The sequence below is a fragment of the Galendromus occidentalis genome, unplaced genomic scaffold (assembly GCF_000255335.2).
Source record: "Galendromus occidentalis unplaced genomic scaffold, Mocc_1.1 scf7180000077484, whole genome shotgun sequence".
NCBI lineage: Eukaryota > Metazoa > Arthropoda > Arachnida > Mesostigmata > Phytoseiidae > Galendromus > Galendromus occidentalis.
In genome coordinates this window covers 304,824-331,504 of record NW_003805472.1, presented here as the reverse complement: position 1 = coordinate 331,504, position 26,681 = coordinate 304,824, and the positions used below count along the sequence as shown (strand labels likewise).

The following is a 26,681-nucleotide window of genomic DNA, read 5'->3' as shown; positions in this document are numbered from 1 at the left end:
CAGACTTCCCAAAAGTGTCTAAGGGAATCCTCTCTTGAAAAATATGGGTATGCTCGAAGAAGCGAAACGGAACACTGTGGAATCTGCCGCACATGAATTCCCCAGCCAAGGACCTCAGTCGAATGCGATCGACCGAATCTGAAAATCATCCGATTTTAGCTTGCTCCCTTTTATGTTCTCATCTGGGTGCTCGCCTCTCATTTCGGTTCGATCGGCACTTGTTCCTTGACTTTCTTCTGGGGAACCATTTTCCGGAGCTCCTGAGAACGTCTCCGGTGAACTTCTGGGGTTCTGAGTCTCTCTCCCGAATATATCGGAGAGAAACCGTAGGCACGGCACGGGATTTATCGCTCCGATGGAAGCCCCAGCTCGGACAGGTTTTAGCGAATTTGTGAACCTCTAGAGACGCAGGCACGAGCATCCGTCAACATCCATCCTAACTATCCGAGGAAAGCTTCTTACAGCTCGAACCCGCTGACCTAGAACCAGCAGGAAAAATCGTGAGCGCTGAAGGAATTGGTTTGTGTTTTTTTTACGAGAAATCATCTGAATCCCGGTGGCTTTCCTCCTAATTGGATTCATATCCATAATAAAAATCTATGTGACTGAAGAGAAGGCAGACCAACGAAGGCCGATGCTTTTTCCTCGACGGAGCATGTCAGAAGAAGGAAAAGAAAATTCCGGATCTCTTGGATGAGCTCTCCCGAAGCTTTGCGTCCAATACATTCATCTAGTGATCGAAGCCGAGTGCATATCAAGACGTCAGCACGAGTTCCGAAGAGGCGTGGCATCGCTGTGCGACTCACCTAGGCGATTGATCAAAGAAAAAACTCCAGGGGAGTTGCTCCATATATAGGGTGTTTTATCGGAAATCACCGAAAGCATCCGCATCGGTGCCCACGGCAGGGCTCGTCGCCGGGAATAATTCCACTGTCCCGAAAAGTTTCCTGCGTCGAAGTATTTTCTTCACCTTTGATTAGAAACATCGATGGCTTGTGACGTTTCATGATATTAGGCGCGTTTCCTTTCGGTTGTACCTGGGCGATGATGATGCAGATAATCGACCAACTAGATTGCCGAGAGGATCCAGTTCGGCAAATGTCATCAGCTCGTCGAATGTCACGAACGAAACGCTGTTATAAACCGCCTGTTTTCAGCGTCATTTCGTCTCCGACGCCGTGAACCTTTCAGTCAGTTATGCGACCCTGAGAATAGTTTAGCCGACGCTGCCGGTAGACTACACTAGCTGATCGGCTCGTGGCGCTCTTTCCGGACGTTCTAATCTTTTGTTGTTGCCGCTATGCCGTTGTTGGAAAAGAAGAAAGAGATGATGAAGTCAGTCAGTTGGGCCAGCAGCACATCGAAGGAAGTTTCACGCGACTACTTTATCTTCGTGAATCTGCCGAACGTTCGATGCTTCCTAACAAGGCCTTGACGGATCACCTCGAGGTGTAAATTTAACGACCGCCTTCTGAATAACCATTCGGAGCCATTTGAAATTTTCAATCCCTTCAGGGGAAAATTCAGGTGACGGAAGTCTTTTGATTAAGGTTGCTCCATCCTTGCCGATCTGAACCTTCTCGAGGACGTCACGGATAAATTCCATGGGCCCGTGCGAAGCTGGAAACCTAGTGTGCCGTATTCTCTGCGCGGTAGGGTAGTTTGCCAGAAAGACTCCTCGGCTCTAAGATGAGTTAGTCCTCACGGGGGTCACCTCTCTCCGAGGGTCATCGTGAGGAGCTGCGCGATCCGATTTCATCGCTACATGATTGAGCGACAGATTCTGTAGCATTCAGACTTAGGCGGGATATTGCGGACCGCTTCCCCGAAGCGACAGAATTTCGACACTGTCAGAATCTGTGATGCCGAGTTTCTGGGAGCGCTTTGCTGGTTAGCCGCGAATCGGAAGAGCTCCCCAGTGCACGTCGTGAGCGCATCTTAATACAGATTGGCGGAACCACAATGACTGAAACCCGACCATCGGCAGAACGGAAGAAGTTTGGATTTGAATGTCAGAGGGTGACGTTGAAGTTCCTCCGGTCGGCTTGTGATCGCAAAAGAGGCTCAACGTTTGAGGGAATGTCCATCAGGGGGGAGCGAATTCATTGGATCCCAGGCGATATTCGAGCCGAGCCGTGGGTCGTTCCTGACTCACACGAATCCGTTATCTAGGATTCTTCCCGCACCCATGCGACATTGAGCGCGCGATTCCTGGCTAGCTCGGACCGCTGCTTGCGCGAGCCCACATGAGGCGTTTCCTCGTCGAGACTCCGACAGAATTAGTATCGGCGGACGCTCCATGGGAGACGCTGACGATCGGTTGCCTAGCAACTACATATCTCTCAATAAGGCTCACTCTAATCAGGGAAAATATGTTCGAATCTCAGAGAGCAAGCGAATAGTCCGACTCTCATCTGTCGGAAACGATTAGAATGTGTTCCAAGGAGCGCTTGACTAACTTTTCTGTCGTACGTAGTTTCAATTAGGTCGCACTTATATGGGTCGGCTCAGAGATCTATTCACCATATCGTTTACGGAACTAGCCGAACTCCCCGCGGCGTGTTACTTCCTATGATGTTTCACTCTATGGATTCTGTTGCCTTCAGGAGTAAGTACATGGAATCACCAAGTCACGAGGAGTGGAAGCGAGAATTATACCACTCGAATCCGAGGATAAGTTCTGTCTAGACAGACGACCCAATCGGCCTTGTTGTCAAGAGGACTCGGGAGGATGACTCACAGTTGAATGAAGAGTTCTCACTCTCGTCATCGATGACCAACTTGGGCGAGGCTTTAGCCTCGTAGTGTGTTACGATCTCATCGTTGTCCATTCCTCCCGTATGCCATTTTTCCCAAAAATGATGCTCCGCCGGCTTCTTCGCTGTGCTGCGTCGCTTCGATATGAATCAACTCCCACTATATGTTTAATCAATGAATACCGGCTATCCGCATACCTTCTCTTTCGTTCATTCCTCCGCGGCGGCTTGGCTTGGGAATCTGACAGCTGCCGAACTTTCGGCCCCGCGCATTCCCCCTCATAGCGAGCGGCTAGAAAGTAGACTGGATTGAAGTGAAACTTTCTTGCCGCCGCGCTGGAGGAAAATAATGTTGTTGTTGGCGTTGTCGGGGCTGCTGTCGTTTTCTAGATATAGTTTGGGCTGAAGCTCCATGAAGTGGCTGTTTCATCTTCGAGCTGTAACGGCAGCTCCGCCGACGGACTAGCTCGCCAGCGAGCCTGGCTAACGTTAAACTATAGTTCCAGCTCTCTTTCCGTGTTTCCTTTTCAGCAGCGTAGTGGCTGCAGTCAACCGACTACGCTGCTGCCGTCTATAGCGGTGGTCGTGGTGGTTACGGTGGCGGCGGCGGCGGCGACAGCCCAGACAGCGCTAGTTCGTTTCATTCCCACTTGATGTAGTATTTCTTACCGACGACCGAGGAGCACGAGAGAAAACCGAAGAAGGAAAGGCGCTCCGGAAACCGCTAAGCTGTCCGCGAGTGTTCAGCCCTTCAGGAGCAAGACCATAAATCCAGCGGGGCCTTATCTGCCGCTCTGCCAAGGTGCATTCCGTCCAATGCATTAGTTTGCGACGCGGTCCTCTGAACAACTATTCAGGTATTCTCAAATGGCATTGGAATATACATATATCAGAATCATTTTCGGGACATGAAAGAGCTCGGGACGTTCTCTTTGAAATTTTGATTTTTTTTCTACATTGTGTCTCCGGTCGGTGTCACTCTCGGATTGAGCGGCCCCACGCGCGCGGATAGCGGCTCGCCGGTGCGCGGGAACCGATTCCGCGGTCTTGCCGCGGTTTTCCCCTGGTCGGCCTTTTCCCGGTCCTGGGCTGCTGGCTCAAGAACTCTCCTCGGCGCTGTACGATCACATTGGGAGCTAATAGCCCGATCTCATGGAAGGACACTGAAAGACATTAGTCGCAAGCAGCGGGCGGTGGCGGTGCTGCGGCTTCTCCCGTGGTAAGCTGCTGCTGCTGCCCTCCTTACCCACGACCCTTTCTCGATTCGGCCTACATTTGCCATCCAAACCAAGATGGCGACGATCATGGCCGAGCAGACTCTGTTTTGTTCTGGGGCGGTCGTGTGTGTTGCTTGCCGTTTGTGTGCTTCTCCGCTCAAAACTACAGTGGCCGGCGGACCCTCACAATCTGCTCTGTGAGAGCTCCGCTTTAGCCGCAGGTGGTTGGCCAAGTGTTCTTTTTCGGCTAGGCGGCCGCGAACGGCTCGGTGGGAATCGTCCCGCCGTTCCGTGGGGTAGCACCTGTTGTACTTGCGACGACTGCCTCCATCTATGTACACTCACACACACACGCACACACACACACTGACAGACACTACTCACTCTTTCACTCACTGACAAGTGGAACGACCAGTACCCAGCTGACGTTCAGAGCGATCAGCTGTTATTCGAAGCAGGGGTGTCTCTCGCGCCGACCGATCGGATTGTGAGAACTTCTTGATTTGTGGCTTCAATTTCGTGCTCATCGTATGCAATGCTCCCGTGCCTGTTGATGAAGCCGCGGACTGGACTGCTTCTCAGCAACAAGTGCCATCTGCAAGGACCGACGCCTCGTTTGCATTTGCAAGTTGCATAATGCAAGTGAGCGATTCTTGCCAATATGGATTTCAATGATTCGACGGACCGGTGTCTTTTCGTGCTGTCTCTCCGGTGGATTCTTGTGGGGGAGAAGCGAGAGCGTTGCAACGACCAGAGAAGATTGTGGAGTGACTGCAGCCATCGCTGAACGTGAGTCCTTGATGGGAATGGCGGTGCTTGCTAGGAAAATTCCGCGAGAATTATTTTGTGCGAAAAGAATTTCCCCTTCATTGTGAGATGTGCGATCTTTGAGCGGGTGAGCGAGCGAGCGAGTGTGACCGTGGTTAGTGTCCGGTGAGAGAGTTCGTTTGCTTTCGAAGAGGAGGCTGAAAGAAAACAAGAAAGATTCGTGAAACAAGGAAAGAACCCGTGAGCTGGGAAGGAAGCCGATGACGACTCCGAACAACTATTCTCTAGAATGATTAGCAAATAGTTTCGCATTCCAGTCTCCATTGTGGGCGATTAGACTTGGATTCGATGACTCTAGCATAGAAAATTATTCTTCACGAGAAAGAAATCACGACGACGAAGCGAAAGACGGCGAGAATCAAATCGGACGAATCGAGCTCGGAAATCTGTCTAGCTAAAAGCAGCCATGTGGATGGACTACACTTCACTAACGAAGACGATGCCGCTACCTCGGGAGCGTTGCAGAGATCGGAAAATTTTTGAATCTCGAGGAATTCGCTGATAGCTCACTCGTGATCGGGCGATTGGGCCGAGAGGCCGGCGGATACCCACGGATAATTTTTCGGGACTTACTCCGGGAATCATATACAAAGTCCCGAGCCTGCTCAGGGTTGCGGTCCCGTCCCTGATGTATCATATATGACCCTCAATCTGCGGTTCCCCTTCTGTAAGAAGTATGGACGATTCCTAATCCTCAATGTATGATGCTCCGAGCAATCGCAGCCCCAACCAGCGAGCCGCGCTCACGACTCGCAATTAATGGTATTTGTTAGTTGCGAACCCCCGTGAGCTTCGACAAGGGAGGATTTCTCCTTGCGAAGGTTGCAGCTGAATAGAAAGCCTCGACCTCAATGTCCCGAGTCAGGGATAAAAACCTATGTCAAGATGAGTATAGTTAGGTCATTTAGGACTCCGAATCCCGATGGGTGTCTCGAACATCTTTCTGAAATCTCTGTTGAGAACATGGGAGAATTCCATTAGGTTAGATTTCCTAGATCCTAAAGCGAATCGCGTCTGTTCCCATCTGAACCGAGACGGAGAAAATCCAGATATAGGTACTTCCATGAAGTTAATATTAATCCGAATTGCGCTTAGAATACTGTGCCGGAAGCATTCCAACCTGAGATTATCAACCTTGAATTCAATCGAATTAGAATCTGATTCATTCCGCCATGATAGCGCCGCGCATTTCATAATTGATTCCATCGTACTGGGAGAACACTAGAATGAAAAATATCAGCCACGATCGAGTGAGTTCGAGAGCGGCGCAGTTACAGAGTTGAATTCAGCCAGAAATTCCCTATCGAGCTCCTAAAGGAGCAGCCCGAACGAACAGCTCGACGACCATCGCTACGGAAGCTCTATGCCACAAAGAACTGTTTTTCTGAAAACTCTCCGCAGATCGTCGGATAGTGCACGTCAGGATGGCCAAGAGCAAGAACTTTTCAAAACCGCTCCGACTGTAAAAATAAAAGCCGCTAGACGAGCTCAAGAAACACCTGGACTTTCGAATGGAATATTGCCGCCGCTGACATGGTACTGCTCGTTGTAGTAGTCGGAAGAAACGCATCCGTAAAGCTCCGTTCTCTAAAGACGGTTCGGATAGCGCAACGCGCTCTGATCGGTGGCTCGGCCAGAACTTGTCCGGGACGTTTTCAAGGAGGCGTGCGTCATGAATTGTTTTCGATGAAATTTCACTCCGATATTATTCAACATGATTCGATTGCTGTTCGTTTGGCTACGCAACGCTCGAAAACGCGTATCGCCGAAGTGGAGGAAGCTTTCGCGAGAGGACGGAACATGCTCTCTGAGAGCATGTGTCTTCGACAGTTTGTTCCCGAATTCGGCAGCGAACATCTGAGATCGGAAAATTTCCCCTGATTTCACTGTCCGCAATTTGGCTCGAACGATCGCCAAAGATTCTCCTTGGTATGGTTCCCTCAAAGCGCAGTCTTCGCCTTCGCGCGCTGCTGTCGGGCTGGTATGCCACGAAGTTTTCCAAAGCTAATTGTTTAATATTTCGGTGTTCGAGTTGGCAGATACACCTGTACTCATACGAACGAGCGACCGGCCGAATTATGCAGTTGAAATGATTGGCGAGAGGAAGCCTCGCCGTTCTTGGCTCTCCGAGGAAGCGTTTCAGAAAAGCTATTTTCGTTCTGACTCGAGGTCGGCGCCGAGTCGTGGCCTCTGGGAAGGAGAAAGAAGAATCGCGCGTGCTGCATGCTGCATGCATGCATCTTAGTGCCGCCGCACGACCAAAGCAACCTGTTTGGTCAGGGGCTTGACGAGCGAGCGAACTGGCGGGCAGGTGAACTAGGCTTCCAGCCTGCTGCCCGCTCACACTGCGCTCTGCTCGGCGAAGAATTTGCGAAGAAATCTCACGAAGTTGAAACTCTTTTGAACGGCTTGATGTTCGAGCTAGACTTTCCCGATCTCTTTGCTTGAGTTTACCGACAGGGGTGATCAATGGTGCATTTTGTCGAGCGAGATGAACTTATTCCGACGAAAGCAGGAAAAATCTTCTCTCTAAAAATAGTCGCCAAAGGTCGCGAGCCATTCGCCAAACTTGTCATCGCTTCAATTTTTCTCGGTGACGGGAGAAAATTGAGAGATCTCATTGATTGACGGGGAACGAATAAGTTCACCTACCCGTCAGTTGGGAAAGTTATGATCGCATCATTCCCACCCGAGAGAGAAAAATATATATGTAGGTACCCGAGCATTCTCCCTCCGACTATCGCACGGGCTCACGAAGGGAGACTTGAAGCCGTCAAGCATTGAAAATAGACACAGTCCTCCTGAATTGGTCGAGTTTCGCATCCATTAGGGCATGCAGGATCACAGGGAGGGGAGGCGATCCCCGCTTCGGTCGCCCGCGACGAATCCGTCATACAAATAATCATGTTGCGTAACACACGCAGTTTGACGTTGTTGATGTCGCTGTTTTTTTGGAGTACCGCTCATCGGACCAACAGACCCGACCGACGACAGGAAATATGGTCCCTGCAACATGCTTGACGACCTGAAAACATCCACCTCAGAGGATGCCACATGTTCTGAAACACAACTTTTCACAAGCTTTATGCTTTATATCGACTCCCCAGAAGAAGTCGATGTCTCGTCAGAAGATATCGCGATCGCGATTGAGGATTATTCTTCATAGAATGACAAATAATGTTACATCTGACATATTGGGAATCATTTGACGTTTATATGCTGATGACGAAATCCTTTTGAAACTCGAAACCCGTTGATCGGGTTTCAATCAAATAATGCTGTCGGGCCGCGCGCTATTTTCTTTGATCATCGGACACCCATAATCCTTATTTGTTTTCACGCCCTCGTCTACTTCCATCTCCCGATGGAATGATCATCGACTTTAGATATTGACTCCTCAGACACATTTCATCATCACACTCAAGAATTTCGTCGCGAAATCTTTGAAGCGCGTGGAGACTCCCGGATCCTTGGTCGACAATCGGAAGAAACCGAAGTACTTCATTGCTTGACGTTGTAGATATCATTATGGATATACTTTTTCCGAGCGAGTTCAGCTCTCTTGATATCATCGGCTCTGATCGAGTCAAGCGGACGGAGCTCGAAACTCTCTGAGGCATAGAGAGCGCTCTCTTACTTAGCGAAGGTATGGATCCGGAAAGTGGAAGCGCGTAGATTGAATTTCTGAACAACGATCTTCTATTTGGTATTCATTTCTTCCGATGAATTCCGTCTGAGACAATCGTCTCCATGGTCCCGGTCTCTTGTAAAACGCGAAGAGCTCGCAGCTGTAAACATTCGAAAGTAAAACCTGCTGTCGGATCGAACGATAATTGCATTCGCCAATCGGAGCGCCGCCGCTGCTACCTCATCGGAGAAAGAGCAAAAAAAAAACTTTAGCATCTGTTTCCACATTCGAATGAATTAGCCTCACAAACAAGGACGGACGTATATGCGGCAACGCTCGTCAGTGTGAGAATGGCCGTTCCTCAGAGTATATTAGAAGTCGTTATGAGTAAATTCAGGACAGGCAAGACGGAGAAAAGCGGTCTCGCATGAAAACGCTTCATGCAGTCGACCGGGCCGAGTCTCAGGGTGGTAGTGGTGGTTCATATGTAAGGTCCGGCTGGTTGGTCGCTCTGCTCTCGCTGCCACTGGCGTGCCTATCTGGCCACCGGTCGGCCTTTCCATGTCCCATAAGAAAGAGATCACATCAGTGTACTCAGTGTGTAAGTGAGAGTGTGAGAGAACGTGAGCGCTTGCCTGCCAAGAAGTCCGCTTCAAGATCACCAAAACGGCACGAGTCGCGTACCTCACATCTAAGAAAAACGCTTTCCCCTCCTTGTCTATTTTGTCGGACCTAGCACGGGGCGACCCGATGAGGGAAGTCGAGCAAAAAAGGTTCGGAGACAAGTCGACAGAGATAACACGCCGTTTCTTCTGCGTTTCGTTCCCGAGAACCGACGGAAGGTCATTCCTGATTAGCCATCACCAATCACCCTCGAAATGATGTGTGGAGCAGGTGCATACCGGCCTCTGAAAAGTCGCGAGTCGTCACGGGACACTCCTCCGGTACGGTCGCATGATTCGGAAGTGACCGCATAACGGTCACGTGACCAATCGGGTAACGAGTGAGGAATGTGAGGCGGCGCCGAGTCCGGACTCGTTTCAGAAGGAACGTTTCAATCATGCGAAAAAATCGGAATGTCTCGTCGAGGAATGGTTGACGTCCTGAGGATAAGACATCGAGCTCCCCGGAAATTCGTGACTGAGGAGTGATTTGGAATCTCGAGTATTCTCTGATATCTCGATTCGAGAAAAAAGAATTCGAGAGCACAGCGAGCTTCGCGCCACTGTCTGAGGTCTCATCTATAGGTGGCCTCGAGATCTTCTTCGAGTCTCGAAAGCGTTTCGAGCGTGTCCACCGTCTTTTCCGAGAGTGTACGCTTTTGTCGCCGGGTATCTCAGTTTGGGCTGCGGCTTTTCCCTTCAGAAAGGAAAACAAAGTAATGAACCCACATTACTCTCACTCAGCTAGAATAGCTCAGAGGCTCAGAGGAGCAGAGTTCAACGCCTCTCCTAGCGAACGTCCTCCTGCTTGCGACGACGATGCATGGAATGTTCTCTTCGCTGATACCACTACCTGACCCGAACCGCTTAATAGGCATGAAAAAGAATTCGCACCGCGCGTGAGCGCTAAGATCCGCTATCACGCGCGTCGATGAGGCACGCTTCACCAGCGATTCATCTCGCGCCGATTTTGAACGGGATGAAATGGACTGTGGATTCACACAAAGCTTCATCTATCCGCTCGCATCGAAGACCTCGTTGCGCGAATATGACTGATTGGGTAGCCCGGAACACGAGGGAGCGCTTCAATCCAACCTCCCTTCTGTCGTAGAATCTCGTCCCAGCGAGCATTCCATGAATCAAAATGAGTCACGTGTCACGTGGAAACCTCACAATTAGAAGTAAATTTACGTCCGGCGGATACGTGTGAACATCTTTGCTCCCGTTTGGCACGAGCAGCGGTAGCTTTGCAGCTGGTTCATGACATTCGTATCTGCTCAACTAGCACTCGCTGTTCGTGTCATGCAACAATCAGAATCGTCTCCTTGGAGATTCAAAACATATACAGCAACACCTGTCTATGCCGCGGAACATTGGCCTCGATTCTCTCGTGGCCTAGAAAAGAGGGGGAGAGTTCAGGAATGCTGAATCGAACAATATCAAGGAGGCCTTAGTTCAGATGTTCCAATTATGGGATCACGTTTTTTTCACCCGCGTAGGTACTTGTCGGTCTTTGCCGGGGATAGCGCTCACAACTTATCGATACACGCCGCTGTCCGAATCGACTCCAACCGCTTTTGAATGAACTTCGTCTTGATATCTCTGTCTCGATCCGATTTCATTGGGGCCGAAAATATAGGCGCCTGCGAGAAAGAGCGCTCCCCAGTTTCTCCTTCGAAGGAACGAATTTTTCTCCGGTACGATTCCGCAGGATCGGCGAACAGGTACTAAGGTCGAAAGCCTCGCTCTAATATAGGAGTCAGCGAGCGCTTTTCAGGAGAAGAGTTCCGAGCTGCGAGAGGAGAAAAAAAACACAATTACTGGAGATCAACTCGACGGACTCCGTCCGACGAATTCGTCGCTTTGACCTTGTCAGGAGGGGGCGCGAAGGGGGGGGGGTGAAACTTCTGCCGAGATCTCGGAATATCACGGAAGATTGAAATTTTCCTTTCCTTCTTACCGTCGCGAGACATATCACGTGCCGCTTCACGGTGCTACAGACCAAACTTTCGGGAACGCTCGAATACGCTCACGAGCGGCCGGTCTAAGGTCTCTTTGCGGGACGAAGGGATCGAAGCAACAAGTGGTTGGTCAATGGTTCCGATCCAGCGTCTCGAAAGATTGTTCATTCACCCGTCAGTCGCCTGGCAAGAATTCGCCATCCGTTCGGGAGAGCCACCGCGCGCCTCCAGAGATGCGAGACCTGCTCTCTGGATCCCTATTCGTCATCAGGCACGAATTCTTCGAGGCTATGAATACCGTCGAGCGGTCTGAATGTGATTGACTCCGGGACTCTCCGAGCGACATCTCATGCGCGGGGATCTCGGTCTAGATGTCGGCATACCTCTCCCCCACCGAGGGTGCGGCGAATGTTTCGAGGGCCGAAACGCATTTTCGCGCCCGTGATGGGAAGATTAGCTGGGGAAAGCCGGAATTCCGAGATCCGTAATTCGATGCAGGGCGTCAGTTCGGAAACTTCTCGCAATATCTACATGTGCTAGGAATCGAACGAGCTATGCTCATCCGCGCGAGTCTGGAAGCGTACTTTTCCGCGTTTCTTACAGCTGGAAACCTAATCATTCCACGCAAACATCGGACGAATGCAGTTCCCTATGTGCTCTATCATCTGCTTTGCGAATTATTCGCACGAAAATTTCCTAGAAAGCCGTGGGAGTTCACGAAACTCGATCCGTCGGTTTTTCTGTCTAACCCCCGGCGCTCTTGCGAGAATAATTCGTCGGAGAGACAGCGGGTCCGTCCGTACGGAGGAAACCGGGCGGCGAATGAGGAACGGGAAATGTTTCGATTCCATGCGTTCTCGAGCGAGGGAAACCTGTCATCCGGGAGGCGTCAGGGATGCTACGGATGTAGGTTGCGGCTCCGAACGCTTCACCGTTTCCAATCGTGCTCGGGTCGATGTTTGACATTCATCCTTGTTTGGTGGTGGTGGTCGTCGTCGTCTTCACTGACGTCGACGGCCGCCTGTTCCACCGTCGAGTTCGACTACCTTCCACTAGGTTTTATGCATAGGTGTCGTTTCGTCTATCTAACCTTCGGCCGCGTTGTTGTCAGTCCTTGGCAGCTCTAGCCGCAATAGGTTTTCAGTAAGAGCCTTTTGTCTATGGTTCAACGTTGCATGGCGAGTATTTATTAACAATATGCCTTCGATCCTACGGCAGCATCACCCACCAACGCTCGGAGAATAGAGCGGCGACGCATAGAACGTCGACTGCCGGCTGTATTCCTCATCGTCGGCGGTCGCGCATCGTTGCTGCACAATCGAAATTTATGTTGTCTCTGTCCTGCTTTGCTCACTAGGTTCGTTTTTGTGGGCCAATTATTGTTCCTCAAATGGATCGCGACACGATGCTGAGTGCTCCAACACACGTATGACCACAGGCATGTTTCGTTCCGCTCCCTAACTGGGCTGCGGTTACGTCGAGTTAGATCGAGCCTGGTCGGTTCAGCTCTCCTCGGCCCACATCGAAGCTCACCTCACCCAGGAGGAGGTTGAAGACCTGTGGGCGCCCAGAAGATCCTGGAGATGGAAATCCCAGAGCTGCGATCTCCATTCCCCGAGAGGTTGCAGGAGAACCCGAAGCGTTCTCGTTCTGACCCAGGTGGTCGATGATCTCGAGGGAGAGATTGACCAGAGGCCGATCCTGGTAGCGACTCGAGCACCAGCGCAGCTAGTCGCAGGAAATGAATTCAACTTATTGGGAAGTTGGCTCAAACCCTCTTAAAACCTCATAGCCTTGGACGCTGTCACTTTCGGCTGGCTTACGGAAATCGAATTTGAATAAGTGAGCTAAGCCTTGGCCGGAGCGGTGAGAAACAATAGCCTTTAATTTGCTTCTACGCCGACGGGCTGGTTTCTTGACTCTTCCCAGACCGGTAAGTCGGCCGGTGAGATTCCCGTTTGTTGCAAGGAACTTTATTCTATTGCTCCAGTTCCCTATCTCCTGGAATATACCCAATGAGACGTCCGTCTGAGATATTCGAAGTTTTGAACTGACTTCGATAATTCATTGGGAATGAGTACTATGTCCGAATCGAGTAATATCAATCGGTGGGCAGCAGAGGAATATTTATCATGTGTCAGGCGTAGTGACTGATGAGATTGATCTGGTTCGATGCGCTTTTCCGCGTTAGTATCCGCGGTGATCCCACGGCGTGAGCAGCGGTTTCGCGTGCTCATGGCTCCTCATTCTTGGGCATCGCTCCCTCACGGAGACACTGAACTTCGAGCTCTGATGGCATCTATAATGCGGGATCCCTATCGTAAATTGAAAAATCACCGCTTCCACGATGAAACCGCCAGAAATGTCAAGGTGAAATCGCAGCTGCGCCGCTGCTCGGGTCCTGCGAAGCTCGAGGTTAATGTCCGGGTGACATGAGGATCCTCAGGGCGGAGGAAGAGTCATCGAGAGCGCGCGAGAATCATGTCGAAGGCTCGGATGAGGGGCGTGATTTTCGGAATACGAGTGATCGAAATTCTGATCCGAGGGATCTGGAGGCCCTCGGGTCCCGGAGGGATCATAACAACAGAAATATAATCTCGAGTGAAGTAGCTTGAAATCAGCAGGAGCGTTGATACGATCGAGATCGATTCCGGAGGCGAAATCTTAAATGAGGTGTTCGTCGGCGGAAGCCCCTCACGTGTGGAGAAGTCACGCGGCTGGAGGCGATCCCAGATATGACAGCGAACCAAGTTACCAGTTGTTCGTTTGCAGTTTCTTGCTCGACTGTCTTACCGGCTCGAAAAGCAGCGGGCGAGCGGAGCGGCATCCCTGGCTTACCGTAAACTATTTCGGGAGCATCTTAGAAGCAGATCGGCCCTCTTGCGATGGGGTGCAGCCACAGAGCGGGCCATTTGCGCAGTCTGAGCGAATACCAACTCGAGTCTCATTCCGTCTACCGATTGAGAGGATGTGACCGCGTCCTTGGGCACTCGGAAGCCTCTGGTCACGGCGCCCGTCGTCCCTCCCTTCGCATGACATTTGGATTCGCGTGCAGTGTACCGAGCCTCGAGAAAGGGAGAAACGGCGCGGCGTCTCGAGTATTGGGAGACCTCTCGCGACGGATTCATAGATTCGCAGATCGATGATCGGCCAGTGTCCTGGCGAGAGTTCGAACACCCGGATCGTCACGGGGAGCGTACCCCTGGGCTAATCGCGAGACCGAGCTGGGCTGGCGGAGTGGAAATCCGACTGACTGCAAGATCCACTGAATGAATGGATGGAAGGATGAATGAATGAATAAGTTACTAACTGAAAGAGTGAGTGAATGCCAGGAGGAAACGTCGCCTCTCGGCAATCTGAACCGGACCTCGGCAGTTGAAGTTTCCGGTCGAGCGGAGCGTTGGGCGGAGTCCGCAAGAGAAAGATGGGACAGGAAGAATGAAAGGAAGAATCCGAGAAAAGTGCTTAGAAACATTTCTTCTGTCATGCGGTAGCAGCGGCAGCATCGCATCCGCACACCCGCCCGCCCGTCTGTTTGCGGCGGCATTCGAAAAGACAACAATAACTTCCATAGGAAGGAGAAGCAGCAGAGAAGTTGAAGACGAAAACGTCGACGGCGAAGAATACATGGAGGAAAGTGAGGGAACTAGGAGACGAACAACTGGAAAGATGAAAGAGCTCAGCAACAAGAAAAGGAGAAAGACGCGAATCGGAGAAGCCAGGCGGGCGGTCGGTTGGGCAGGTGGGCAGGCAGGCAGAAAAGGAGACGGGCACGCAGACGAGCAAGCGCGCGAGCGAGCAAGCAAGCAAGCACAGAAAATCACCGGAGCGAGGACAGAAAACTGAATAGAAGAGAAAAGAAAAGACAATCATTGGCTTACATCTTCCTCCTTACATCTTCCCATTATCTTTAGCATCCCTCGTTGCGAGTCTGCCACTCACCACAGAGGGAGTCTGAAAGAAGTCTCTCAAGGACGTTCGGCCTGTGATCAGGACGCTCTCAGAGTTATGTGACTATCGCTACGAATCTGACTCTCGATAGTTTCGGTGAAAGAAGCCCTTTCCTATGCGAATCGAGTACTGAGGGATACGGATCGCTCCTCGGTCCATAAATTGGCTCTCGCTCCGATCTGAGCGAGCCAGGTGCGAGATGATTTCGTATGAGACCATTCCTGGTTATACTTTGGAGTAATCGCCTGGAGTCTCTCGGAAGAGATATTATTCCACACGAGTGCGTAGTGCGTATGCAGCTATGATTTCGAGGAGCGATGCTGTCGACTTATTTCTTCTCGCTGTTAATATGATTGATTAAGGAGCGTTGTAGCTTTTAAAATCTCGGTTTGGGGATACCAAGATATTCTTTTATGTGCCTAACTCTTACTTGAGGAAATATCTACATAGAAAATCCGTGAGCCTCCCCCTTAGTTTCCGGTATTCCGGTGGAACTTCGATCATTCCTCCCGGAGGAATTATGCCGTCTCGTACCTCGTTGCGGGATAAAGGAAGGATTGTTCTTCTAAAAGAGCAGGAAGGAAAAAAATTCCGCGTCCCAATCCGTCGATCTGATGATTATTTCTTCGAAAACAACTAGGGTCGGGATGAGGAAAAATTGTTTTTCATTCTTCTAGCTAGCGTTCTGTGTTGTCATTAAGCACCGGGAAATCTTCCAATGATTCTTCTGGTCGGCAGTTTCTTCTGTCCGAAATCGCAGCCGCTTTTCTCGGGAGGAACAATGAAAGGAAAAAAAAACATCTGTTCTCGTATCGGACGAAACAAAGACTCCGCAACGAATATAGAGAAAATCGCAATATTAGAAATTCAGAAATGTGTTCCGCGGAAGTCCCTGCACGTTCTTTTTCCCAAGATATTATGCGGGTCCATGGATCATTATGAGTGAAAAGAGGAAATGTAATGAATCGAGGAATGAGGTTATCCTTGTCCTACGGGATCAATAGATTATGAATAATGATTCCTAGATTTTCCCGATGTTTTGAATGGTGAGCCCATAATTTGATCCATGCTCGACGGTCATCCTCACGATGGACTCCTTCCACCGCGAAACGAATCGGCGTGTGGATTTCTCTGGTTCAAGTTTCGAGGCTCGAGTCATGATGTCAACGAGAACCAGATTATCAATTTCAGACGCGTCTTCCCCTCGCACCCTCCCCATATTATAGACTCAAATAACCTGGACGCAAGTGAGTGCGAATGGAAGAATGATAGAACCGCATGAAGAAAACAAAGCGCAAAGAAATAACTTGTCGAAGGAAGTCCAGTTGCATGCTCTTTTGAACAATGAGCCGCTCTATCTGCCTTCGGCACCATTAGCTCAAATGATTCAAGAGACGGGCCGCACTGAGAGGCGAGCGAGACAAAGGATGGAGAGAAAAAACGATTTCATCAAAAGGGAGTGAAACGTCATAATTCTGATCCCCATGGTACTTGTCCTATCCACGAATTTGGAGGGTTGGAAAAAAGCCTTCTCGAGATTCACGGGCAGCTTCGGACCAACCTCCGGTAGGGCGAAACGAGAGACTCCATGGCACGCCTGCGCTTCCGCCGCCGAGCGGGGCAGACGAGGGCAGGATTAGGCAGAAAACAATCTGACGTACCACGTTCCCGGAAAATACGGGAGAGGGGGAGACGAGCCAAGGCTGTGATAAGAGCAGCAGGACCAGGGTATTGAAGGGTCAGGGTGGCTCATCGCGGAAACTTCCTCCAGTATCGACGCTTCCTCTCCTTCGACTTCCGAGCTGACTCTGGGGCTCGGCTTTCCTCTGAGCGACCGTCCCGTCCCTTACATAATTTCCACGTCGCCGTCGCTGGCTCGGTAGATCTTCGTAGGTGTATTTGGAGTCCAAGAATCAGAGGCAGAGGAGAGAAGAGCAGAAGGAAGCCCTGGGGAGAATATATTTCGGGATATTTCGGCTGGGGAAGCAGCTGACTGGTACTAAAGAAAGGCGAAGAAAAGGCAAGCGACTAGACGTCGGCGTCAGACTGACTGCTCGAGGAGTCGAGGGAGAGCGGGCGCCAGGTTGCCCGGCGGCCAAACGGCCGTCGCAGAGAAAGCAGAAGAATCAGCTGAACGGATAGAGGGCGGGGGATGAGGGGAAGGAGGAACTTCACCGCTTACGGCCTACATGGGGGTACAGCGGGCACGGCTGGAGAGAGTGGAAGGAAGCCTCGGTGAAGGGCAGCATGGAAGAGAACGGGATCACGGGAATATGGGGAATGGAAGGAAAATGATGAGAGAGGGGAGGGAGATGGATGAGAGAATATGGAGGGCTGATGCAAGCTGAAGAGAATTCCATCTGACAAGCGGAGACACGCGAGCCGGCCTGTCCGTCTGTCGGTCGGTGTTGCGGACATGAATCGACCCGCGGAACAAACAGAGGTTGTGTTTGCGGGGAGGCAGCTGAAAGGAAAAGCAGGCAGAGAGGAGAGAACGAAAAGGGGGTCGGGGTGAGGAGTGAGGGGGAGTGGCGCTTGTATGTCTTGGAAGGCGCGTATATGGTCTGGCATAAAAAGGTTCGGCACGGCAGAGAGAAAGGTTGGGAAAGACTCGTAGGGTACAAACTCTCCATTCATCGTCCGGCAACGAACGGACCAAGCAAGGAAGAAAGGAAAGAAGGAAATGAGAAAAGACTACCGCGTTCTTCTCTGACCCTCCCTCGTCGTTCTCCTCTCTTCATGTGGTGCTTCTCACTCCCTCCCACTTCGTCCCTTCAACTCGCCTCAGTCCTTTCCTCCATCCTCCCTCGTTCTTTGCTATTTCTTTTGCCCCCGCCCCTCGGTCGCCCTTCCTCCCCCTTCTTCGTTATCTTCTCGAACCCCCGCCCTCCGCCTCGTTCCTTCTCTTCGTTCTCTGTACTTTTTCCTTTTCCCGACAAGTCTTTTCTTCTCCGTCTGGCAGTGTCCATCCTCTTCTCCTGTCCTCTTCTTTCCCTCCTCTACCCCACCCCTATGCCCCGGAAGCTCGCCTTGTCCCCTTGCGCCCCTCCGCGATCTTTCCTCTGTGCCCTCAGAGGTAGTCGCAGGGAACCCGCGTCGGTCTGTGAGTCCCTCCGTCTGACCGCCTCGCCGTCTGCGTGTCGGCTGTAGCAAACGTTGGATACAGGACAGGCTGAACGCTTGCCTTCCTTCCTTTCTCCCTCGTCTTTTCCTTCCCTCCTTCTTTCTTCCGATTGTTCGTTCTTCCTTCCTTCCTTCCTTTACCGCCAGCGTCTTTCTCTTTGGAGAAAGAGGTACTCCGTTCCCATCACATTTTCATCGCGAGCGCTAGACTCGGGTTTTCCTGGTTTGGCCACTCTTCCTCGATGACGGCAACTGTCGAGGAATTCAGGAATATGTCGTCGGGCGTGCGAACGCTTCCGCGATGTCGCTGCCCATCTCCCACCTTCGTCTACCTCATCGACTGCTCGACTGACATGATTGTCGTATGTGGTTCGAGGCTTCCTTTGGATGTCGATTCCGATAACAAGTAAGCTCACGAGACTCACGAGACCCTTGTCGATTTGCATGGCAAAGATTTCGCGGAAACACTGTTGAATATCCCGGGAGATTCTCTAGCTCGAACGGACGAAGCCCGAGCCCCGGTGCATGAGAAATTTGGGATGACTCACTCAATAATAGCCGCTGATCCAAGGACTAAGCTGTTGGGCTATTGCTATCGGAGCTTTCCTCTCGGTCCGTAAGTCTACGGAAAGGAAGTTCCATCAGAGGCGCCATCATCAGTTCTCGAGGAAGCTCCTGCAGTCGAAAACCGGCGATCCGACAGGCAACAAGTGGCACGGGGCTGCGAGCGATGCGGAAGGAGGAGACCCTCTATTTTCTATAGCGGATCGATTGTCTAGAGAGAATTTCTAATCAGGGCCATTGATACAGGAATCTCGTTCCATCTTAATGGAGTACATCGACCAGAAGTAGGGGGAAGAGAGAAATTGAAAAACTCAAAAGCTGCCCATCGCCCTCAAAAAAACAGAAAATTGTCTGTCCAAGTCTCGAGCCGGCATGCAACTTACAAACGAAAAATACTTCTAGACGATTGCCCACAAGATCTCCGATTTTTTCTCCCGCCACGCAAGGAATCGTTGAAGAAATTATTGAACCACCAGCACTAGCACACCAATAAGCGAAATTTCCCAAAACAAGCTTGTGATAACCGGGATGTGTTTGTGTTTTTTACTTCGGTAGTTTTACCAAGAGCGTCAACGGACTTTCTGCGCATTTGAAAGTTTGCGAAGTTCGCGTTGTTGGAATGGAGGCGTTCGATGAGTGGCCATTCAAAAACGTCCGCTCGTCGGATTCTCTACAATGATCAGTGGCTTCGCGAAGACGCTTGTAAGGACAGTTATTTGCTACTAGTTTGGTCGGAGAAGATGATAGTTCGAATCGAAGAAGATCGCTCGTCCAGGCCATCTGCGCGAGCTAGCGACCGAACCCGCGGAAGCCCGCCCACCTGCCTAAGCACCAGCTTCGCTTACCAGGTGTAGATTCAGCAGAAAGTTAGCGCACTCGCTATTCGGCTTAAGCGGGCGATGCGGTCGGCGCGAAAAAAAAGCGAGAAACTCGACCGGCAAAAAACAAAAAAAAAACCTTCTTGAAATAAGAAGAATAAGGAGAATACGTGCTGGAAACAGTCGGTCTATTCCACTTATGATGAGCGTCGGCTCCACCCTGCGGCTTCTTGAAATTCATCTTTCCCGTTGGTTTCGTTCCTGCCCTCACTCAAAGATTTGGATTTCTTTTTTCCTTCCTCGCAATTGATCAGGAGACATTCATCGATTTTCGGCTTCAGCCCACGACTCAATGCCAGATTCTCTGCCTGCTAGCCAGATATGTGTTAGTTCTCTAGCTTCCAGTGCGATATAGTGCTCTTCGATTCCATGCAGTGTGAGGACGCGAGGAAACTTCGTGAAAAATCGACCGTCGAAACCTCAGACTTGTTAAGTGGTCTCGAACTTCATGCCCTTTGCCTCACTACGAAGTCATCCTAAGTTGTTGAATTTGATGTGGATGAACCTATTGGAGTCAGCTACGCGTGCGAATCTCATAGGCAGAACGGGCTCTTTGCGATGGAATCTGAACATGATCTTCTCGATTACAGGCAAGCCTCGAGAATACCCAATCAATGCCGAGAAGGACCACCCTGAGTCTGCAGTTGTCGATTTCCAGCGGTCGATCCCTTGAATGTCGAGCTCCTTGAGGGAATCATTCCCCCCCCCCCTTGTGCACCCGTGAACACTGACTGTGAATTCACTGATCGGTGAGTTTGGATTATTCCCAAGATAGCTTCGTGCGTAGACTGAGATGGGCTGCGTGGTCCTCGAATGAATGAATTGGGGAGCGTCACAGGTGTGATGTTTAGTGAAAGTTTCGCCGTATCCATCGCAAATGGTGGTCGATACGCCCGCGATCTCACCTGAGTACCGCGATTGTTGAACGAAGAGCGAAGGATAATTCAATCGGGAGAATAATTGGAGAAGCATTAAATTTGTTCTCCCTCTTGAGGATTCCCGTGGGATCCTATATCCATACCGGATATCACATTGCGGTTACGTGTCAAGGGTACTCTAGAGGAGGGCTTCTCGTCGGTCGAGAAAAAATATTCCAGCCTGGATTGTTCGGGCGATCGTGTCGACGGATGATGGTTGTGGTGTTCGAGGGTTAGTAGAAATCCACCATGCTGAGAAATGCAGACCATAAAACGAGAGCTATTTGTGTATTTGTACGTGTTTCGTCTCGTTTCTGTCTGTTCCCAATACGCGTAGGGATCTCTCAATTGATCATTGGAGGCGAAAATGCGGTCGCCCCGAATAAACCACACCGCCTCAAAGAAATGTCATCTTCGTTCACATTTGGCCATGCCCGCGGTCGACACATGTTTGGGACTCGTAGCTCCGAACCCTTGTGTCATCATGACGAGCTTGCGGGTATCTGATTCCGCTGAATATTTGCACTCAGAGCATTAGTCCAAATGAACTCGCTTCGTCTCCTGGAGGGAAACCAACGCGACTCGCTTCGTCAGCGGCGGTCATTCTGATGATATTTCCGAATGTATGTACCTACTCTCCACGAAGGATGCCGAGAAGTCGCCCGCCGACGATAATCTCATCTCGATAAACAAGATACGAACGAGTGGTGCTAATCCAACATCGTGTTGACAGCGTCGTAACTCGTCTCCGTGTGGAAGATGGGAGCTTCGAAATTATCGAGTGGGTGAGCGGCAACGGAGCAGATTCTGGATCGCTCGAGCGGAACGAACTTGATTGGCATCAGTTTTCAGCGACTACCAACGTTGGCTTCTGGGGCACTTGTCGACCAGAGGTTATGGTTCCGGCTGAGAATCCTCCGAGGACCACGGAGTCGACTCGAAGCTCGGGTACCGCTGAGCTGAGTAAACACGCCGAGATTGCGCTGTCCCCGACCGAGTGGAACGATCCATTAGGAAACCACCACTGCCCTCCCGGGAGGCGATCCGAGACGATCGATGAACTTCCAGCTCATATTCGATTTTTCCTCCCTCGGACTCTCCCCTTTCTCCCATCTGTTTCTCCCCTACCTCAAAACGAAGAAAAGAAAAACGAACTAGGTCGTGGCCGTCCGACAAGGACGGAGCATGCATGTCCCGGGAAAAATTATCCGTGCTCGCTTGGATCAATCGAAGACTGGAGCGAAGGCTTACGTCCAAATATCTCGCTGCGGCGATGTCTGTCTAGTCTGCTGTTGTCATGACTGTTTCCAAGTGTTCCCTTAGCCGTGGCCAATCGATACGCACGCGCATCCATTGAGCCGAAATCAATATCTCTTTCCTTCACCGGACGAGTAACAGCCCACGAAATCCTCGATTAGACCTGTGTAAAGAAGCTGACAAAAGCCCATCAGCAGGATAAGGATGAAGCGGACGATCCCACCGGCGAGATTCCGAAACGCATGACTTCGGATCGAGCCACGGCCGAAGCTCGGCGGAGCTTTCAGGCTGGAGAACCGTCTCATTCGACGGACGCACCGACGGACGGAGAGGAGAAATAGTACAAGAGGGACCTATGGATTGGTCAGCGGTGGAGTGTCCGCGAAAAGCAAGCGCTTCGGTCCGTTTCTCGTCTCCTCGGGGTTCCGGGGTCGAAAGTGGGGGCGGGCAGTTGTTGCCAAGGCTACATGGAGACAACACTGGTACAACGCACTTCTATTCTATCCAGGAAGGAGAACCGCACACTGCACCTCGACTCAAGTTCAACGTGAAGAAGACGAGCTCGGGTCTCTATGCTTCTTTCCTTTTCGGCTGTTCTCGCCAACGGAACGGACGAGAATAAGCGTGGTGGAACATCCGGACTTAGATACGAGCGGAACTGGAACTGAGCCTTCGAAGAAGAGGACGCGAGCGGCTCATCCAGGCAACCTATTGGAAAAAAGTGACGACCTCACGCTTGGCAGCGTCTCGTCTTCTCCGCGACAGGAGGACGGCAACTGCGGACGCGGACGAAGTTTGCGGATACGTCTCCCGGGAGCGCCAAAGTACGTCATCAAACTTTTTACTCAGAACTTATTTTGCAATATCATTAGCAACATGTATGCTCGCATCCCTCGTCGAGGGCCATTCCGACTGCGTTTTTCGCCCTTGTGCCGGGGGTTTCCCGCACACGGGAATTGTCTCCAATGTTGGAGCGACGCTTCTAGGTACCTGGTAGAGATGTCCACTCTCGATACTGTTTGCCTTTGAGAGAGAGGCGGACCGGAGAATACATGGTGTTCCGCCGAAATTGATTTCTCACGCCATCATTTCTTGACGCTCCGTTTTCTCGAACATGCGCAGAAGAAGGAAATTCGATGCTCTATCTCTCTCTACCGAATTTTCCGAAGAGCCGCTCGCAGCGTCGAACCATGGGAACCTCAAATCGAGATGCGGTCTAGGATCGACTGCAGCGAAGAGCAGTCCGCGCCGGCACTCAAGAGAATCGATTCCCGGGGTGCTCGAGTCTCCCTGCTCGGATCTGCCATTCTTCTTCAAAAAAGATGAATTCTCATCGGAGTCACCTGACGGATCATCGGACAGGATCAGTGAGCCTAGATCAAAGATATCGAGCAGTTGGGAATGCTGCAATGGCGATCCGCAGAGACGACCACGACGGCGGTGGATCTGAAGAAAAGTTTCCAGTTTGACCTCGGGAAGTCCTTCGCGGAGAATTTTTCGGACCGTTGAAGACCGGTCGACGCTCGTGGATAATAAGTCGTCTATCTCGAGTGGAATGAAGATTAATCGGAGATGGATATCCCCAAAGCGCGGAAGCCCCTCGTTTTGTTCGTCGATGAAGAAGATCCTGTTCCCTAGGTTGCTCATACGTCGATTCCCATCGGAAGCACGACCAGCGCCGCCATCACCACCGCCGCTTCAACTACGACTAGTAGTTCCATGCCGGGAAGACGAGAGCGGAATGGAAGCAAGCGGGCGATCGGGCGGGCGGGCGCACATCCACGCAGTCAAGCAGTCGGCCAGGCAGGCAGGCGGGCGGACGGGCAGGCAGGCACATAGAGAACTACCAAAGAACCTATCCATCCATCTAGCCAAACAGCCAAGCAAGCAGCCATCCAGTCCGCCGGCAAGCGGCTACCTACTAGAAATTGGAAAGAATGCCGCGCTCCTACGTCGGCGGCGACGACGACGTTGTCTGACTACGTTGAGTTCAGGCGAGCCGCCGTTTCTGCTTCTAAGCGGAGTTGTTTCTCGACGTTCTGCGGGCAATCCTCGCCGTTCCATCCCCGTCTGTCTTAGCTTGCATCTGCTCACATTCTCGTTCAGCGAACATAGGAGTGCTCAGGTCGAAATCGATTGATGCTGCTTTCCTTCGCCGCCGCCGACTCGGGGAATGCGGTGCTCATCCTCAACTCGCTCGAGCTCAAATTCCGTGACGTGATGATGTTTGGAATCGAAGTTACGCTCCGAGATCGCGGATCTCGGACGAGGAGAAAGAAGTCCAGGACTGGAGATTCCCGAGCCTGACTGACTCTGACAACGGAAGTGTTTCGGTCTTAAGAGAGAAAAATCCACTCCGGAATTGAACGGGGGGAACCCAGGACGGAATATGTCGACGGCAGGCGACGGAGCCCCCTGGATTCTGAGGTTTGTGTCGTGACGCTTGCGTCGATGACCTCGGGATGGACTGGAAGGACCTCGTCGCGGCTTCCTCTCGTTCCATTGGCGGCTTCCGGCGCTTTCGTAAGTCCTGTGCCCTTGGAACGAAGTTTCGGCTCACCATCATCGTCGGTCGTTACGAGCGTGTCAATCTATCGATGAGAGTGACGGTGTGTGTTTGTTTGTACGCTCGTCTGGACGAACATTTGTTTAAGCGGCTGGAGTTTCTTCGCTGAAATCCCTCATTGCTGTGATTGTCATCGTCGCCGTCAAAAATCTGTCCAACCGATCGACTGACTGAATGAGTGACTCCCTTTCTGGCTCCGTGAAAACGTTCATCTCGTTCAATTATTATCATCGTCATCTCGGTTCGTCGTTGGCGTGATTTTCCAACTCGGTCTCCAGGGAGCGAAAGTCTCCTCCCAACTTCGACGGATGATGCCGAGTTCAGGAGCGGCCAGCGAGTCGGAATGTTTCCTCTCCGAGCATCCGGCGCACTTATCCTACTCTGTGCTTGTCAGGTGGTGCTTTCGGAAAAGCGAGGGAAACAATTGTTCTTGTCCGCTACGAACGGTGCGTATGGAGACGCTCGACAGAGCGAGAAAAAACTGACTTCCGCTCAAGTTTCTCCCGTAGACTGAGCGGAGAATCTCCTCGTGGAACAGAGATCGAGCTTCAGAGGCGACGGCGGAGAAACGTCAAGACTGAGGAAGCGGCGAGGGCAGTCAACGCTGCGAGCTCCGGTGAAGTTGATTTGTCATGTGAAATATGTGGAGGATATATCGGCTAGGGAACACTCGAGGCTCTTAGCGACGCGATGTTTGCTTGGAAACGAGAGACCTGCTCTTTCTATCGTCATAGCGTGGAATATCGATTGTGAATTAAGACTAACGGGACGTGACCCAGCGCTCCAAGGAAACCTACGGAGTTCTTGGGTTTCGCCTCGAGATAGATGTATTCGCTTTTCCACGGAATGAAACACTCGACTCGACTTAGTGCGATGGATGGATGGATGAACGAGTAAGCGAGAGAACGAATGGACGTTCCTAGCGGCTAACCAAGCGAGCATCGACCGAACGACCGGGCGGACAACCTAACTCGGGAGAATAGGCATCGATATTATCGAATCGGCTCGGGAGAATAGAGTTGGTCGGATGTCCTGCGGATCCCCATCCGCGGGGTTTTGAATTTTATGGAGCGTCCGAGATTCTGCCGAGGCGCAGACAACTCCAATCGATCTGGAATCTGAAATCCGCTCAATCCACCGGATCCATACGGCTTCTTTCGATTGTTTCCGAACGGAGCGGAGTGGCCTCGGACGACTACTATTAATTCTTGTCCTCTCGTCGATCGTTGTTCGGACCATCTTCTCGCTGTTGGTGATATGCAATATGCCTCCACGGTGGCTGTGGCCGTCTCTTCCAGAAACATAAACATCTGTTGGAATTCATTAGCTAGATTCATGTAGCGCAATGATTCCAGTTGATATGTTCAACGAGGCAATTTATTCCGATCCCAACCCGATCGGGCTTGTCGTCTGGTCCGATCGACGTTATTAGGGGAGATACTCGGAAAGGTTTTATTGGAAGTGAGCTTTCGGTCATCGGCACTTCGACTCGACGAGCCTAAGTTATCGATTGGCGGTTTCCCTGTTTAATTTATTCAGGGTCCGACCGATCGATTGATGTGATACCACTTCTTGGTGAGCGACGGGCTTGACTCGAGCGACGATCTCGACTCGTCGTCGATGACCCCTGGAAACCGCGGTTGATCGATGAAACGAAGTATTTCCCTGCGGAAACCGTCGCCTCTCGATCTGGTTCACTCGGAGCGCTCTTTGTTTCCCTCCAGCAAGCCGGATCTCGCTCATCTACTCCGGAGTGGAGCTGCTTGCGGCTTTGAAATCCAAATCGAGCAAGCTTTGGAAAGTCTGCACCAAAGTGCCTTTTAGGCAAAACATTTACGATTCCGAAAGTGACAACTCTTGCTCCGTCCCTATTTTTGTTCCGATCGTTCCACAACCGACCGACCGACCAACCAAGCAACCGACCGACCGTCCGACCAACTGACTACCACTCCGACGGCCCGCTGTGCCGAAGATACTCGGAACAGATACTGCGAGTTGATCCGCGGCGGCGACGACGACGATGATCAGAGAAGGTACCCGAACCGGCTGTTAACTTCGACAGACGAGCAGCTGGTTCGAGTGCCGTGTGACTTGCGTCGATGTCTCCTGGAGGCTGGTGACGCGTCGTCCCAGGGATTCCATACGTGAATTCTTCCTTACCCTTCCCAACCTCGGTCGTGAAATTTGCACAAGAATTTCGGTCCTTGGCTCCGGAGGTTAAGCATTCGGCAAGATTTATGATGAATATATCGTTGCTCGTCGATGGCTGAGAAACTCGGAGCCGGATCCTCTGTCAAGATACGATTCGATTACGAAAGGTGGTCTTTGAAGCCCCTAACTTACCTTGTCGGAGGATACCGTCGAGACCTTCAT

At 51.3% G+C, this 26,681-nt stretch overlaps 1 protein-coding gene across 1 annotated transcript in view; it reads right to left on the bottom strand.

Annotated features, from left to right (window-relative positions):
* LOC100903517 (TNF receptor-associated factor 4) overlaps positions 1-26,681 on the bottom strand; it is a 32,642-nt gene extending 5,961 nt beyond the window's left edge. The window contains 1 exon segment of the mRNA XM_029112090.1: positions 26,652-26,681. Coding sequence (XP_028967923.1) covers positions 26,652-26,681 — 30 coding nt within the window.